Source organism: Culex quinquefasciatus, chromosome 3 (genome assembly GCF_015732765.1).
Source record: "Culex quinquefasciatus strain JHB chromosome 3, VPISU_Cqui_1.0_pri_paternal, whole genome shotgun sequence".
Lineage (NCBI taxonomy): Eukaryota > Metazoa > Arthropoda > Insecta > Diptera > Culicidae > Culex > Culex quinquefasciatus.
The window spans coordinates 29,467,098-29,484,983 of record NC_051863.1 but is presented as its reverse complement, the minus strand read 5'-3'; the positions used below and the strand labels follow the sequence as shown (position 1 = coordinate 29,484,983).

The window sequence follows — 17,886 nt, the reverse complement described above, 5'->3', positions numbered from 1 at the left end:
CTGAGACTGAGAACGCTATAGGTAACGCAGTTTAACATATTTAATAGACACTTTTACTTTCAGTGAATTTTTCGGTTGTAAATTTTTGCTCGATGTTCAAAAAATCATAGAAAATCGATAGTTGCCTTGTGATCATTCCATTGATGTATTGAACGACGGTGATTTTTACGTTTAATATTTTTTTTTTTAATAGAAAAACATTGACCCTTGAAATCCACAAATTCGGAACACTTTTTTCTTACGGATGTAAACAAACTTTGGTTCTCTCCAGGAGTACAGATTTGTATCAAAACCCGAGCAGACGGAAATAACTTGGGAAGGTCAGTTTTTGATATTGTGAGAAGATCGAAATATGTTATTGGGATGATCGGATTAGTTGTTAAAATAACAAAAATCAATAACAAAGATTTGTTCGAAGAATAACTTAAACTGTTTTTATGTTATTATTGCAATAACAAATCAATAACACAGAAGAAATCATGAAGGAATAACAAGATTTGTTATTTTGTGCGGAGAGGTGGAGCAGCATAATAACAAAAAATGTTATTGAACTGGTATGTCTCCATAACAAAAAAAAAGTTATTGTTTTGGTTTATTTGTTATTTGCAAATAAACCTGCAGTTGCCATAACTCCTCTGTACTACTACCTCCAAGCGACTTTGAATCCATACTTTGAAGACAACTCCGACTCTGGATGCAGGATATGACGTCAACGCCGACTTCAGCTCTCCAAAAATACCCGACTTCACAGATTCCGACTCCAAGTAAAAGTTGCTGAAAATTTGCTGAATCCGATGCCGTCTCCGAGGTCTCACTCCAGCTCGAACTTCAACGTCAGCTCCGACTTCCTGGCTGTGTGAAAATAATAACAGTTTTTGTTATTCACACTTCAAAAAATCTCAATAAATAAATCAATTCCGTTAGGAAAAATAACAAAATTAAAAAAAAATTAACTCTCAAAAGTTAATTTTATCGGATTAATTTTAGCTTGAAACCCCATTTCATGGTGAAATAAATGACCCCGATGAAATTGGTCAAAATTATTTCATAGTTCTAGCCAATTTTAGTAAAATCCCTTAGGGGGTATATCAAATAATTAAAAAAATCAACTTTCAAAATTTCAACTTTTTAGAATAATTTTAGCTTAAGGACCCCATTTCATGGCCAAAATAATGAGCCCGACGAAATTGGTCAAAATTATCCCATAGTTCTAGCCAATTTTAGCAAAGTCCCTTAGGGGGTATATTAAATAATAAAAAAAAATCAACTTCCAAAATTTCTACTCTTTAAAATAATTTTAGCTTAAGGACCCCATTTCAAGGCCACAATAATGACCCCGACGAAATTAGACAAAATTATCCCAAAGATCTAAACATATTTAACAAAAAAAAAAAAATAATAACAGATTGTGTTATGGACACTTAGAAACTTTTCCATTTTTGCGATTTATGGTATTTTTATTTCTAAGTCAGTATACTGCCCCTGATCGCATAAATGTCCCATATGCATTTTCATCGGTTTCGAGTTATTGATGCAGTTTTGTTCAAACTTGTGTGCTTTTTCAAAAGAGCCTATAACATCCAGTACTTTGTTCTAGAAATCAGGAGGAAATTCAGTTTTTTTACCGAACAAATAACAATTTTAGTTATTAGGAGAGTTTTTGAAATGTGTAACATTTCCTCTTATAAGCGTGTTTTTAAACATTTTCAATATAATATCATCCGGGAATAATGACTTCCCGGGCAGACGGTAATAACAAAATTCAGGCCATTTCAATAACAAATATTGTTAAAATAACTGAAAGTGTTATGAAATCTTCTTGAAGAATTAATTTTTGCATAAGAGTTTAATAACAGTTTATGTTATCATAACAAAATTTGTTAGTGGTCTGATATTGGTTGACAGCCATAACAACTTTGGGATAATTTTTTTTGTTATGGAAGAATACCTCCAACTGTTATTGGGATGATCGGATTAGTTGTTAAAATAACAAAAAATAATAACAAAGATTTGTTTGAATAACTTAAAATGTTATTAGTCTGTTATTACAATAACAATCCAATAACAAAAAAAATCATAACGACGAATAACAAATCTTGTTATTAATAACATAAAATGTTATTGGCCTAGTATTTTCAAATATCAAAAAAATGTTATTCCCACGTTATTTCCGTCTGCTCGGGTTCGCACTCTGAAACCAATGAAAATCAAACTAAATGATGTTTTACAGATAGCCTGTTAATTTTTTTTTGCGAAAATATCAGTAAAATTCAGGTGTTCTACAATTGTGCGAGGCACAATAACATCCCACAATTATGGAACAGGCAAGTTTAAGGCAGTGTTTTATGCTATGAAGAAAATCGTCTTGAAATGTTTTTTTTTGTTTAAAAAGTACTATTTTTACTAGTGAAAAAGCATAAGGATGTCCAAATGATGGTCCTAAAAATAGTAGAATCGACTGAGAAGATGCATTTGGAATGCTATTGACAAATTATCACGAAAGTGTTTTGAATATGTGGGGCAATTTTCGCTCAATTCTTACGACTAAAAAAATACAAATTATTTCAAAGTTTTCTGACTAATCAATGAAAACTCTCTGAATGTTATTTAATTTTCTCCTTTAAAAAAATCTTTACCAAAGAAAAGCTTCACACCAACAGTTGTTTCGACCTCCCGAATTCACCAAATTGCTTCATATTTGAAGCTATAGGTATTTCTTCAAACCTAACAAAATACGGCTATCAATTACCGTATAATTTGAAACCGTAGCCGCACACCACATGTTTTTTTCTGTATCCTTTAATTTTGCTTTTTTATTTTCAAAATATAAAACAGCAGTACAAAAGCGAACCCCCCATATTGCGTGCATCAAAATATTGAAAACGATTCGCTTTGTTCGCGAGTTCCAAGCAAAAAGGATCATAATAAGACGCTCAATTTTGATCGACTCATTCTTTTTTTCTGTTCCTTTTTGAGGGATCGAATCTGACACTGACTTCCTCTGAAGTGAAGTTAGGTAGCTGCTGATGGCATCTGAATCGGCCAGATACTGTCGGAACGACACGAGAGAGTAAGAACGGAAGAGGGGGAAGACATGCTCTTAAAAGGGGTTTCCCTTAAGACTTGACAGAGGAGCACGCGTTTGGTTTGATGATGGGTCGTTCAAGCTGACGGCGACTGTCGACATGTGGTGTAACAGACTTGGTCAAAATGGTTTTTGGGATGTTTGAAAATCATCAAATTGTTCAATTTGCAGAGATTGTTTTTTTTGTTTTATATTTTTTTCTTTGTTTATTCTTTACCATGAATTCTGACATTTTCAAAATATTTTGCTATTTGTTTTATTAAATTATTTGATTTATACAAAAAAAAAAACACAGTCATTCCGCCGAGTGCCTTCATGAAGCTCGGAACTTGTCGGAGCTTTTTCCGTCGAGCCTGCTCGTTGAGATGATGTTGCCCCCTATTGCGAAGGACAAGCTGCGGCGAGCAAAGATGCCGATAATAATGTGGTTGAGTGTGTGTGGTAAAAATACAGGAAAAAAAATAAAGTGAATAAAAAGAAGGCAGGAACATCATAAGAGAGCCGTCCGAGAAAACTATCCGATAATCATACGTTACGAACCTGCCATCAAATCGCACACACACACACTCACACGTACAGGTTTCTACCTTGGTGAAGAATTTTAACATGCGGAACAAAGGGAAGGAAACAATTTGTACTTCTTGAAATCGGAAATAAAGGCTCGAATTGTTGTGCTTTTTGTAGCAACAATTTGACTAATTCTAATTATTTTCAAACAGTCGATCAAGGCCTTAATTTGACAGATGGTTGATGATGGTTCTCCATTACTCGGTTTACTCAACGAAAAAAAAATATTCTCCGACGAGGATGGGATTCGAACCCACGCGTGCAGAGCACATTGGATTAGCAGTCCAACGCCTTAACCTCTCGGCCACCTCGTCGCTACGCTGCGATGCTGACTAAGAACAGAAGCAGATGTGCTAACCTGTTGCTAACCTTGATTCAGGCAATCAACTGTGCTTCATAAATTCGAAAGCTTTAGCAAAACGTTACTAGTGACTAGTGCTTGGCGATAGCAATCGCTGCGGTTTTGATTAATTACTGCGATACTGGCTAAACGAGTGAAATAAATCAACACCAAAAGTGGAATAATTTGTCGAATCGTAGTTCGTGGTTACAATCTTCAATGTTCATCCACTAAGATTTGTAACGTTTTCAAGTTTTAATTAAACAGTTGTAATTTATCCATTTTAGCAAGTTTGAATATATGAATTTAAGTCTAAATCTTTGTTTGGAAATTTAAACACATTAAATTACGTATTCTTATTTTTATTTTGCCAAAAATGGAAAAAATATAACCACGAAGCTGATTTTTTCTTGTTTTTCTAGGTTTTTGCTTGCGTTATTTAAAAAAAAATAGATGTTTGAAACACTTTTTTGAATAAAATTATTTCAAAACATTTTCGTTTCAACATACTACGAAAAACATCTTCTTGAAATATTCTAGACTTAAGCTGTCTAAAAGTCATTGAATGATGTTTATAACTATCATAAATTCATCGATGTTCCTGCTAAATATTTAATATAACCTTAGATTTGTTGATGCTCAAAATGCATTATACTGCATAAAACTTTTTTAAAATTTGAAACCAAGGCGTGTTTTTCTTTTCTGGCGGCTTCCTTGAACTCTAAACAAAGTCAAGTCAATCTGCTTGAAATTTTCAGAGGTTTTTTTGTACATGTAAAACTAGCACCTAGCCAAAATATTAGCACTCTAGGTCAACGAGAAGTGGGACAAATCGGGACACTAAGTTTGAAGGTTCCAGGGCTGCGGAGTCGGGTCATATTTCAAACGACTCCGACTCCAACTCCGACTCCGGCTTTCTCAGATTAGCCGACTCCGACTCCGACTCCGGCTCCGGCTTTCAACAAATGGTTGGCTCCGACTCCGACTCCGGCCAACCAACTCTAGCCGACTCCGACTCCGACTCCAGCTTTCAACAAAAGTTAGTTAACTATTATTAGTTAATTATTTTTAAAACATTGATAAATACGATTATTTAAATACTCTCTAAGCGTCATATTTTTCTCAAGTAAAATAAGTTAAGTAAAAGTAAAGTAAAGTAAATAAACGGAAAAAAAGTTTCTATGTTACAAATTTTATACGTTATGGAAACAGAAATCAAAAAATATCTTCAGTTTTAGAGGCATTTTGAGAAGAACAGTTTGTAAGTAAATTTGGATTTATTGCTTAACCTCAAATTTGAAAATATTTTTTCAAAGCTAATAAATTTAAATATTTTATTTACTTAGTTTTTTGAATGAATAACTAAACGAAACCTGGCCTTAATGATCTATTGAACAATAAAAATCAATTTGCTCACCTTCAGGCTGACATTTGTAAGAAGCACAGTGAAAGGCACCTTGTTTTTTAAATGACAATTTTAATCGAATTTTTTTTTGTTTTTTTAAGACGTACATGACGTCACGCCATGGATGAAGGAGATTATTATTGCAAATCAATGTATCTAAACAATTTCTTCGTGGAAAGGACGCTTAAGATGTCCTTTTCAAATATCTGTGACATGGAAAATATTTTACCCACAAAATATTAAATTCATTTTAATTTTAAAATTTTGTATACTTTCAAAGGGGGTTCACGATACTTCGTGAAACCTAAAACGAAGCTTTATGAATGATCTTGCGCCTCCATCAAAATATATGAAAAAACTTAAAATATAATTAAAAACAAATATCCACAGGTAAAATATTTTCTAGGTCATAAATATTTTATTTTTCTAAGGTACATTGATTTGCAATGATTATCACCTTCCGTCATAATGGCGTGAGACATACAGTATGAGAAAATCTGTACCAGTTGATAATATTTTGATTCTGTTTTTTTATTTATAAGGCTGGTACAAATATTTTTAAAAGTTTTTGTCACCCCCTTCAAAATTGGCCTGAAAAATCAGGGGGCAAAAAAAAATATTTTTACAATAAACTTCAAAATTTCAATGAAAATTCAAGTGCAACCAGCTGAAATCAAATTAAAATACATTCTCCTGCGTTTAAAATCATTTTTAGCATGTTTGGGTTTATTAAAAAATCTTAAGATTTTTTGAAAATTTTCGATGCAAAATCTTTTTTTTCGATACAATTTTTGTTTTTGTCAGATCTTAGATTTTTTGAAAACTAATGATTGCAAAACAACTGAACTAGTGTAAAATGCATTTAAAAACACTTTTTTCATTTAAATGGGATGACTATGGCTTGTTATTTAAATTTTTATATTTTTTTATTTTTTTGCCCCCCCCTTGACCTCGGCCAGGAACGAGGGACAAAAACTTTTTTTTAAATATTTGCATCGGCCTAATGTTTGAAAAATAAATTAAAATCCTATATTTTGTTCTATACATTTTTTTATTAGTTTATTTTTGTACTGAATTCTTGAGATTTGTTCAACGATGATTTGCAACGATATCAAAATAGTTTACCTAAAATTAACATCAACAATCAATGATTATAACTCCGGCTCCGACTCCGACTCCAGGTTATCAGAAATCTTCGGCTCCGACTCCGACTCCAGCTCTTAAAATTTAGCCGACTCCGACTCCGACTCCAGCTGTTCGAGATTTGACGACTCCGACTCGGACTCCGACTCCAGGTCCCCAAAAAGACCCGACTCCACCGACTCCGGCTCCGACTCCGACTCCGACTCCACTGATCTGGAAGGTTCAAAAACGTCAATAATCTTCAAAATTCTGTAACATAGGCAAAATTCAAATTCATTTCAAACTTGAAAATGCATCTGAAAGGGCTTGAAAAATGCAACAGAATGCAGGGTAGAGCATCCCAATTGGTTGAATCTAAAGGCATTGGCATTTTAGTGAAAAAATAGCACAATTTTCAAACTCAAGTAAAACATGTTCCATGTAGATATCAACTCGGTTCGACCTGCAGTTTGTATTTGGGAGTACCATCTGAGACTGATAACGCTTTGGGTAAGGCAGTTTAACATATAATAATGACCTTTTACTTTTAGAGATTTTTTTGGCTGTAAATTTTTGTTCGATGGACCCATTCGATCAAATTTTCTGACAATAATTTTATCATATTCGTGTTCCTGAGACAATTTCACAATAGAAACATGCATAAAATTGTTTATTTTCAGCCATTTAAACCCTTTACAAAATGAAAGTTAAAAAAAAATAAGAAGCTGCCTTTTTCTGGTGACTTCTAGTATCCTTGGAAACGAACTTGATTTTCATTAAATGTGATTCAAAGAGTATGCTTTGCTCGTGGACTCGCTCTTATAATTAACTGCAACGGCTTTATAATTGAGCAAAAGACTCTAAACAAAAAACACAAAAAAAAAAACTTACAATTTAATGGCCAAAAAAGAAAGCCTAGCCAAAATTAAACAAATCTAACCATTTTCGGTTCAAAACCGATTTAAGAGCGAGTTTTTCACCAATGTGTAACAGGTCGTATCGAGGTGCTCCGATTTGGATGAAACTTTCAGCGTTTGTTTGTCTATACATGAGATGAACTCATGCCAAATATGAGCCCTCTACGACAAAGGGAAGTGGGGTAAAACGGGCATTGAAGTTTGAGGTCCAAAAACCATAAAAAATCTTAAAATTGCTCGCATTTCCGTAAAACTTAATAAATTCCAACTCTCTTAGATGCATTCGAAAGGTCTTTAGAAGCACTTTAAAATGAGCCATAGGCACCCAGGATTGGTTTAACTTTTTCTCATAGCTTTTGCAAATTACTGTTAAAAATGGATTTTTTAAACCTCAATATCTTTTTCCAACAGCCTCCAACACCCATACTCCCATAGGTCAAAAGTTAGGGAATTTCATGGACTATAAGCCTACGGTAGTAACTTTTTGCCAATCGCAGTTTTTCTCATAGTTTTCCAAAGCGGCCGTTTTTGGTCTCAATTTTGTCATATTCGGAATCCTCGGAAAATTTCACGTTAGTTTGAAGCATTGAAGTTGATTTAAAAAATAATTGAATAAAACATGTTTTAAAAAAGAAATAGATCTTATTTACCTTGGATCAAAACGTCAAATACTGTATCAAGTAGGCGAAAACCTGTTTTACCCCCAATCCAACAAATTGTTAAAACATATTTTAATTCATTCTAAATGTCATTTTTCCAATCAAATTAACAACTCCAATACTTCTTACTAACGTGAAATTTTCCAAGGATTCCAAATATGACAAAATTGAGACCAAAAAGTGCCGCTATGGATGCCTACAGGGCAAAAACTAACGATGTTAAATGTTTGTTATAGAAAAATTGAAAAACTATGAGAAAAACTGCGATTGGACAAAAAGTTATTACCATGAAATTCCCTAACTTTTGACCTATAAGAGTATGTGTGTTGGAAGCTGTTGCAAAAAGATATTAAGGTTTAAAAAAAAATTAACAGTAATTTTCCAAAGCTATGAGAAAAAGTTAAACCAATCCTGGGTGCATATGGCTCATTTTAAAGTGCTTTAAAAGACTTTCGAATGCATCTAATAGAGTTGGAATTGATAAAGTTTTACGGAAATGGGAGCAATTTTAAGATTTTTTTATGGTTTTTAGACCTCAAACTTCAATGCCCGTTTTACCCCACTTCCCTTTGTCGTAGAGGGCTCATATTTGGCATGAGTTCATCTCATGTATAGACAAACAAACGCTGAAAGTTGCATCCAAATCGGAGCACCTCGATACGACCTCTAGAACAAACCGAGCAATATTTACAAAAACTGCCTCTTAAAAATGAAATATAATTCCGTTTGCTTATAATATCCAAAGGGAAGAGAGTTTCCATATTTCATCATAAAACGCGCTGTCGATTGTCATCGGCTTAGCCGACTGGGGGCGTGATGAATCCATTTCCAAGCTTCCCACCAAATCATAGATCTGAAGACGTATCCTTTGAGTGCTATTATTTTTACTAGATATGTTGAGAAAATTGTAGAACAGCTAAGGTTACTCCTCACTCATTTGCAATATTGACAAAACAAAAATAAATCAATTTGGTTCATTTTTCTGTGAATACGTTAGCATCGCAGAACGAAATCCATACATTGGGTAGCGAAAATCGTTATCATCGTGTTTGAGCAAGGGATCTACCCCTGGACTACAGAAATTGAGAGAAATATGACAAGCACTTCATATGTGATGAGAATGTGGGTGCTATGAATATTATCAATTCGCGAAAAAGTTTTCTATGGTAATATGGTATTAGTTGATTTAGGGCTCATAAATATTTATGGATTGAAATTATATTTTTTATTAGAATGTAGCTTAAGTTGGCGATCATCCACTTAAGAGCTTGAAATCGATTGCAAACTTTTTTTAAATACAGAAATACACAAATAAATATAAAAAAAACAGTTACGTAACAATAACTCAACAGTTCAAAATAAATTGAGCTCAGAACTCAATCCCGTTCCACGTGGTTAACCGAAGCCACTAAAATTCCAAAACTAAATGTTTCGTTCTAACCGCAACACATTCCACCCCTCAAATTTCCCCCTTCATGCTTCCGGAAGGAACGAAACAATTTTCCCTTCCAATCGACAATCCTGGCTGGGGGTGCGGCGGGAGTGTTAGTGTATGTGTATAGGTACGTTATGTAAATGCGTGGGATTTGCGGATATAAAACATTTATTCTGGCTATGCAAACATAACGTGTTCACACCCCCTCCCTCCGACTCTATACGGTGGTCTGCAGGGGTGCAAACAAAATATGGAACCTCTTCCTTCCTTCGATCGAGCCGAAAATATGTTAACTGCGGTGTACCATTCAGTGTTTAGGTTAAGGTTATACTCTGATATTGCCATTTTGGACATGATTTCAGCATTTGCGTTTGTTTGATAGCCGAAATCGATGTTTTTAATTAGAAGAGTACACATTCAAACGTATGATTTTATGTCCATATTATCTACAACCACCCTAGATATTTAGTCAGTCCAACGTGACTGACTGAGTGCTTATTTGAAATTCCATCCCGTTCCTGTTGATCTTTCATTTTGCATAGTGTTGCTGCATTCACCACCTTTTTCAGATTGTATTTTTTAGGACTTATGCCATCAAAGACTATCACTATCCATCTAGTAGTAGACATTTTTCACATTTTGTGATTTTTTCCTAATTTTTTATTCAGATTTATCATTATGTTACAGTTATTTGCAAAAGCCTCACGGCTATGCACATCACCTTCGTCAAAAGAAACACTATATATTGCACTCAGCAGGTACAATTATTGTAAACACATAAAAAAGTAGCAACCGACGGGATTCAAACCCAGCACCAACAGTTAGGACTGGCGCCTTAGCCCGCTCGGCCAGACCGATGATGTCTGGAAAGGGAGCTAGACTTTTCGGTCAAGTTGGTGTTCCATACTGATGGGCTTCATATTTCAGGATGTAATATTACATTTTTTTTAAATAATGCAAAATTTATTTTACACCAGGGGTGCCCAACCTTTTGGCCCTGCGGGCCAGATCTGATTTTTCGGAAGCAGTGGCGGGCCGGCATTAATATTTGATAAAAGTTTAAAAAGTAAACACATTTCTCACCTCCGTGTACGCACGAGTGCAAGCAGCAGTCAAGTGCTCAGTGCTCCATCGTTTTTTTCGAAAATTTTCGCCGTAATTTACCGTGATTAGCCGCGAGTTTGCTCCAACAGCATGCCAAGGGCCGGCCGTGGCCGTGGCAGTTCGAGTGCGGCCTCGAAAAACCCGCGAAGTTCGTCTACCGGCCGTGTGCAAAAGGTAAACAAACCAACGCCGCGTCGACCGCCATCGCGCCGGGGAGTGTGAGCGCCAAAGTTCGACCCCAAGTTACTACACGCTAATTACCGCGTCCAGGATCGCAGCCCTATTAGGCTCCGTTCAGCTACTTCCGGCAATCCGTCGACCGATGGCGCTTCAACATCCGCCAACATTCCCACCAGTAACAAGTTCGCGAGGCTGAGTGACGAGGAAAGCAGCTACAACAACACCGACGGTAGCACTACCGACGACGACGACGACGATGGTCGTGCACGGAAAAAAGTGCCGACGCCAAAAAAAGTAATTACTCCAAAGGAACGACGACCACCACCAATTTTTGTTTTGGACACGTTGGCGGACGATGTTGACGAGCAGCTGGAAGGCCTCGTGTACTGCCTCAAAATAGGTAAAGCGTCAGTGCAAGTGTTCACATTTGACCAAAAGAACTTCGACCTGGTTGTGGAGAAATTTAAGCGTAAAAACTTCAAATTCTACACATTTGACCCCGCGCAGAAGACCGCTGTAAAGATTGTCTTGCAGGGGTACCAAGACCGCCCGACCTCCGTCCTCAAGGAGCACCTCTCGGGTGCCGGAATAACGCCGCGAGACATAAAGTCCTCTCGCGGAAGACAACAGTCACAGGTACACACACACTGTACCTGTTGTACTTCGACCGCGGCACCGTCAAGATTCAAGACCTGCGGCGGACTAAGGCGTTGGACGGTTTTGGGTAAACTGGCGGTTTCACTCCAAAATCCGACAGACGCAGCGCAATGTCACCGTTGCCAGAAATTCGGCCACGGCTCGCGGAACTGCAACCTCCAGCCCCGCTGCGTGAAGTGCGGTGAGTCACACCTCTCGGAGGTGTGCGCACTGCCACGAAAGGCGGACTTGGGGAAAACGCAGAACAAACCAAGCCGCGCGTAAAGTGCGCGAACTGCGGCGGTAACCATACCGGTAATTACCGCGGATGCGTCGCGCGCAAGTCCTACCTCGAGGAGCAGGAAAAGAGGAAGAAGAAAGCAGCAGCGTCCCACCCTCCTCAACGAAGTACGAGTGCAGCCGTTCCTGCAGCTGGCCAGCGTACGGTTCCAGTGGACAACCCAGCGATCCCTCCTGGCTGGGGGCGATCGTTTGCCAGCGTGGTCGCGGCCGGTAGCGGCAGTGCGGCCCAGCAAGAAGTCACCGGGGAAGATCTCTTTACCCTGCCGGAGTTCTTTGCTCTCGCGGGGGAGATGATGACGCGGTTTCGGAGCTGCCGTAACAAGGCGGAGCAATTTCTAGCCCTCGGGGAATTAATGATTAAGCACATCTATAAAGGATAAAAAACTGTGATCTAGTTTTAAGCTTTCTCTATTTCTATCCCCTTTTCCTAGCAAGTTTAGTAAGTTTTTTTTTTAATTTTTCTTACTCTTGGTAACACCTTTATTTACAAGCAATAACTGTTCCAAAATGGATTATGATGTAACACACAGCTGAAAGGAACTCCAAAACTCTGTTTTGTACCTCAAAAGAACTTATTGTATCTTGATTATTCACCAATAAAACCGAATTTGAATTTGAATTAAACACATTTCTATTAATTTTCTTATGATTGGGTTCTTTAAAAGCAAATACATTAAAGAACTAAGGTTGCAAATATGATTCATATATCTTGATTTTAAAAATGAAAAACAAAGATTACATTCAAAAATTTGCTTATTTGACTTATTTTAATGTTTGCTTGTATAAGAGTGTATAGATATTGTTTTAGACGATTGCAATTAAATTCCGTGATATATATATTTTTTAAGATTTTTTTTTTCAAATTTCAATGATCGTTGCAATTTTTTTACGTTTTTGATACATTTTTCAATATTTAAAAAACATTTCAAGCGATCTATTTTCAGTATAAATAATTTGGTTTTAAAGCTTTAAAAAAAATATCACTAGAAAGTTGTTCTGGAAAAAATACATTAGTTTTACCTACTTATTTATTTAAAAAAAAAGAAACTAGAAAAAAAAAACTTCAAATTGAAGTAAACATAGTCAAAACTGATAGAAATAACATTTAGTCTCTTTTTGTAAATTTTAAGACAACAATCCAAGTTTTTTCATTAATTTCACAATTTTACGAAATGGATAATTTTGTTTTCCTGCACATTTTTTCAGTTGAAAAAATATCAATATAATAATTATAAGAATTAAATTCAAACATGAAGAATGTTCTTATACTATGTTAAAATTTGAGAACAAGATTATTTTTTTATTTCAGACAAAAATTTTATTTATTTAATACTTCATGAACAGCCTAAAGGGCCGGTCATAGAAATATTTTAAAAAGCCGTCGCGGGCCGGATGAAATGGCTTCACGGGCCGGACGTTGGGCAGGCCTGCCCTACAAGCTGCAGGTCGAAACGAGTTGATATCTGGATGGAACATTTTTTTATTTGAGTTTGAAAATTATGCTATTTTTCCACTAAAATGCCAATAACTTCCTTCAGATTCAACCAATTGGGATGCTTTTTTCCTGCATTTTGTTGCATTTTCAAAGCCCTTTCAGATGCATTTTGAATTTTGAAATTGAATTGAATTTTGCCTAAGTTATAGAGCAATTCCAGCTCAAATCAGGATTTTTTCTGGTACTTTTGTACCCGACCCTCTCCGATTTCAATGAAACTTTGTAGACATGTTATCCTAGGCCTATATAAGTCATTTTTGTGTATATGGAGCCAATAGTACTCGAGAATAACATTTGAGAAGGGCGGAAGGTATTTAAATATTTTAGTATTTTGCAATTTAAAAATTACTGTATCTCGAAGCCGTTGCATCGTATCAAAAAGTGGTCAAAGACAAACTTGTAGAAAATTGGACGGGCTTTCTGATAAAAATACACTGAAACAAAAATACACGCCACTTTTATGTCATTTTTCAATTTTTAAGTTTGAAAGTTAAATTTGATGGTGATGTCACGATTTTTTTCGCTCAAAATTTTTGAGGAAATACCCTAAGATGTTACCAAAAGACTGACGAAAAATACAGGATGGTATGTCCCTCCTAAAAAAATACAAAAATCATTTACTAAAACTGTTTTTTTTTTGAAAAGTGGTCTAAACGTCAAAACTTTTAAAAACCGGTATTGGGAATCGATTCCCCAGATAATTTTACATAAAAGTCTCCATATTGACCATTGTTCTATTCCAATCTTTGGGAAGATACAGCGGTTTTAAAAATAAAAATGTTGAAAAAACGGGATTTTTGGTGGTTTTTGGCATTTTCTATATGACAGACTTAGTTTTTCAGTCTCGTAAATATTTTTAACGGAAAGCTCGTCCAATTTTCCATAAGTTTGCCTTTGACAGCTTTTTGATTTATATCGTTTTTATATTTACGTAAACAAATTTACTATCCTGGTTTCTACCACACTGAAAAAAATATTATATCTTAAGTTATAAGCAATGTAATTAAGCTTATATCTGTAAGCCCTTACATCCAATTGAAATACTGTCAAAGGCAAACTTATGGGAAATTGGACGAGCTTTCCGTTAAAAATATTTACGAGACTGAAAAACCAAGTCTGTCATATAGAAAATGCCAAAAACCACCAAAAATCCCGTTTTTTCAACATTTTTATTTTTAAAATCGCTTTATCTTCTCAAGGATTGGACAAAGAACAATGGTCAATACGGAGACTTTTATGTAAAATTGTCTGGAGAATCGATTCCCACTACCGGTTTTTATAAATTTTGACGTTTAGGCCACTTTTCAAAAAAACAGTTTCAGTAAATGATTTTTGTATTTTTTTAGGAGAGACATACCATCCTGCATTTTTCGTCAGTCTTTTAGTAACATTTTAGGCTATTTCCTCAAAAACTTTGAACGAAAAAAAATCGTTACATCACCTTCAAATTAAACTTTTAGACTTAAAAATCAAAAAATCTCATAGATGTGGCGTGTATTTTTTTCAGAAAGCCCGTCCAATTTCCTACAAGTTTGTCTTTGACCACTTTTTGATACGATGCAACGGCTTCGAGATACAGTAATTTTTAAATTGCAAAATACTAAAATATACCTTGCGCCCTTCTCAAATGTTATTCTCGAGTACTAATTGCTCTATATGCACAAAAATGACTTATATAGGTCTAGGATAACATGTCCACAAAGTTTCATTGAAATCGGAGAGGGTCGGGTACAAAAGTACCAGAAAAAATCCTGATTTGGGCTGGAATTGCTCTATAGCCTTTTAAGATTTTTGACGTTTTTGACCACCAAACTTTGTGTCCCAATTTGCCCCACTTCCTGTTGACCTAGAGTGCTCATATTTTGGCCAGATGCTAGTTTCATATGTACAAACAACCCCTGAAAATTTCAGGCAGATTGGTGAGGTCGATGCGAGATGGGTATGCTTTGCTCGTGGACTCGCTCTTAATCATAACACGAAAAACTGAAATCGTTTTTCATGGCATGACTTATCAATGACTAATCAATTCCTTCATTAAATGTAGTAAGTAGTTCAAAAAAGTTTGAAAAACTCAAAACAGAAAGATAAAAAAATGAAAGTAACAGATCGAAATTGATTTGAAAGAGTTATTTGCGCAAAAGATTTTTTACATAAAAAATAATCCTCAGCTATGACCGGATGTCATCAAATAAATCGGGTTTTATTAGTTTCTAGAAAAAGCTAAATGAAATAGGTTGTGATAACTGCACAATCATTATCAAGAGTTAGCCAAATGATTTTTTCAGCGGACAATGATTCTACAAACTTTTCATTAGAACAAACAATTTAAAATACCAATTTATGTATAGTTTGGGTAAATCCAAAAACTCAGAATCTCATCAAAGAACACAATTATATTTTTAGGTTTTGTTAAGGTAGTCCCTCAACAAACTGAAATACTGATATTGATTATATTTAAAATCTTTAGAAACTAACTTTTTAAATATGCACGAACTATGAACTCAAATTAATGAAAAATCAACTCAAAAAAGAGATTTCTGAGGCATCTTAAAAAATCTTAATCATATTATTCGCTCTACAGCATTGCTCTGGCGTTCTCAATTACAAGATCCTTACTCGAAACTAAAATCTAAATTTTTGCTTGATTAAAATCAAACATTTTTCTTCCACATTTTTTTCCAGACCATCGCATGAAAACCAAGAAACAGCAGGCAGCCGCGGCGGCTGCTGCTGCCGCCGTAGCGGGCGCACCACCAACAGCAGCAACACCTTCTGAGAAGAAACCGGTCGCCACTTCCGCTACAACCACCGCTTCAACATCCGCAACGCCCACCCCTAGCGGTCCCACGCAGGCCACCGCCCTAAAAAAGCCACTCAAACGGCTCCAGTCAAAGGCCAAAGACAGCCCTTCTCCGAAGGCCACCATACAGGAAGCCACTTCCTCCGGAACGGCTGTTGTGACGGCAAAGCCTAAACCCGCGCCCAAGTCAACGCCCAAAAATGAGGTTAAGTCGAAAAAGGTCACAATTGCCGCCGGGGGTAAGAAGACCCCTGCCGCGGCAGCGCCTCCCAAAAAGATCCAGAAGGAGCTAAAGAATTTGGGCATTACGGACCGAGCCATCAATCAAATCGACACGGCCACCGTCGAGTGCAATCCGTCAATCAGCGAGATGGTCAAGACCAAGTCGCGTGCCACCGTGAGTCAGCTCAAGTATTCGGATTTGGGTGGTGGTCCGCCGGCAAAACCAGTAGCGCCTGCTGGTTCTAGCGAAGTCCAGAAGCCGGTGGAGCCACCAGCCGTGGTCTCCACGACGATCCCCAGCAAGAAAAGACCTCCGCCAAAGACAAAGGACGATTCCCCGAAGCAAGACGTGGGACGCGAGGAAGCGGCGGGAGGTGCGAAAAACAAAACCCCAGTCACGGCCCAGGCGACGCCTTCGAACCCGGCCACCAACCCCGCCACCGCTAAAGAAGATGTCAAAGCAGGGCCGTCGAACGGTGGAGCAAAATCTAAGGCGAAACGGCCCGAAAGCAAAAATGATAATGATGGGCAGCAAGGAGGAGTCGCAACAGAACAGAAGTCATCGCCGGCGAGGAAGAACCCCACGGTGGCGGCCGCCAAGCCTAAGCCAAAGAACAAGAAGGCAGCCTTGGAGGAACAGAAGAAGGCTGCGGAAGTGGTGGCGGTGGTAGGGACGGTCGAGGTAGAACAAGCTTCGGTGGTCCAAGAGGTGGCGGTCCCGGCTAAGCAGGTGAGCAATTCTCTGGGATTGTTTATGTTTAGGAGCAATTTTGATTTTAATTTCGTATTTTTTTTTTATTTGGATGAAACTTTGTCCAGCAATTTCTTATGTCCAAAAAGAGCCATTATGTATCATTGGTTGTTTCACACAAAGTTATTCTGCCTTTCTACGCTTAACTGGGTCCTAAAATTAAGCTTAAATTTGTGATATTATTGTTTACAACGAAAGCTTATTTTACTGAGAACAATGACCCTTTGAACGAACGCAAAGGATTTAAAATGGATTTTTAATTCAATTTTGAAAAATAAACTTTACGACCCTTCTTGACAGAAAAGGTCCTACTTGACAGCTCGTTCCAAGGGGACCATAGTTGATCCATCGAAAAAATGTTGTCTTAGAAAAATTGGTCAAAAATTGCCTAAATCATCACTTTTATTACTTTTTCGTAAAATTAAGAGTACTTGTGAAGAATACATACAAACCCCTATGTTTTTACATGTTTTTTTGTTTTTGATTGCTCTACAACTTTTTTAAACATTGATATACTCTTAAAAATAACCCTGCAAAGTTACAAAAACATGTAATTAAAAAAAAATGTTCTAATTGGAAAAATTACTTCTCTCGGTTACTACAGATTCAGAAAGAACATTAAATTTACCATATGATGCGGCTTTTTTTTTTTTAAGATTGTAATTTTCGGAGTTTTGAGTTCGTCTTTCAATCGGGCGTCCAATTTTAAACAAAAATCCAAAAATTACATGACTTTTTTTAGGTTTTTTGAGTTTAAAAAATAATTCTTCAACGAAAAGCACCTCTGAGATAGCATTTTTGAAAAGTTGAATTTCGTTTAATTTTCTTTCTCTTTGGAACTTTGAAAGCCGTGCAATAAGTTTCT

General features: G+C 36.4%; 1 protein-coding gene and 1 non-coding gene across 3 annotated transcripts in view; one reads left to right on the top strand and one right to left on the bottom strand.

Annotated features, from left to right (window-relative positions):
- The window catches only part of LOC6050290 (titin), a 293,026-nt gene that overhangs the window by 14,068 nt on the left and 261,072 nt on the right, over window positions 1–17,886 (top strand). For both annotated transcript variants that reach the window (XM_038265416.1, XM_038265415.1), the window contains one exon: window positions 15,931–17,000. In XM_038265416.1, the coding sequence (XP_038121344.1) occupies window positions 15,939–17,000 (1,062 nt within the window). In that variant the 5' untranslated portion in view covers window positions 15,931–15,938. The remainder of the gene's footprint in view (window positions 1–15,930; window positions 17,001–17,886) is intronic.
- On the bottom strand, window positions 3,885–3,966 carry Trnas-gcu. The gene has a single exon. It is a non-coding gene; the product is annotated as a tRNA-Ser (tRNA).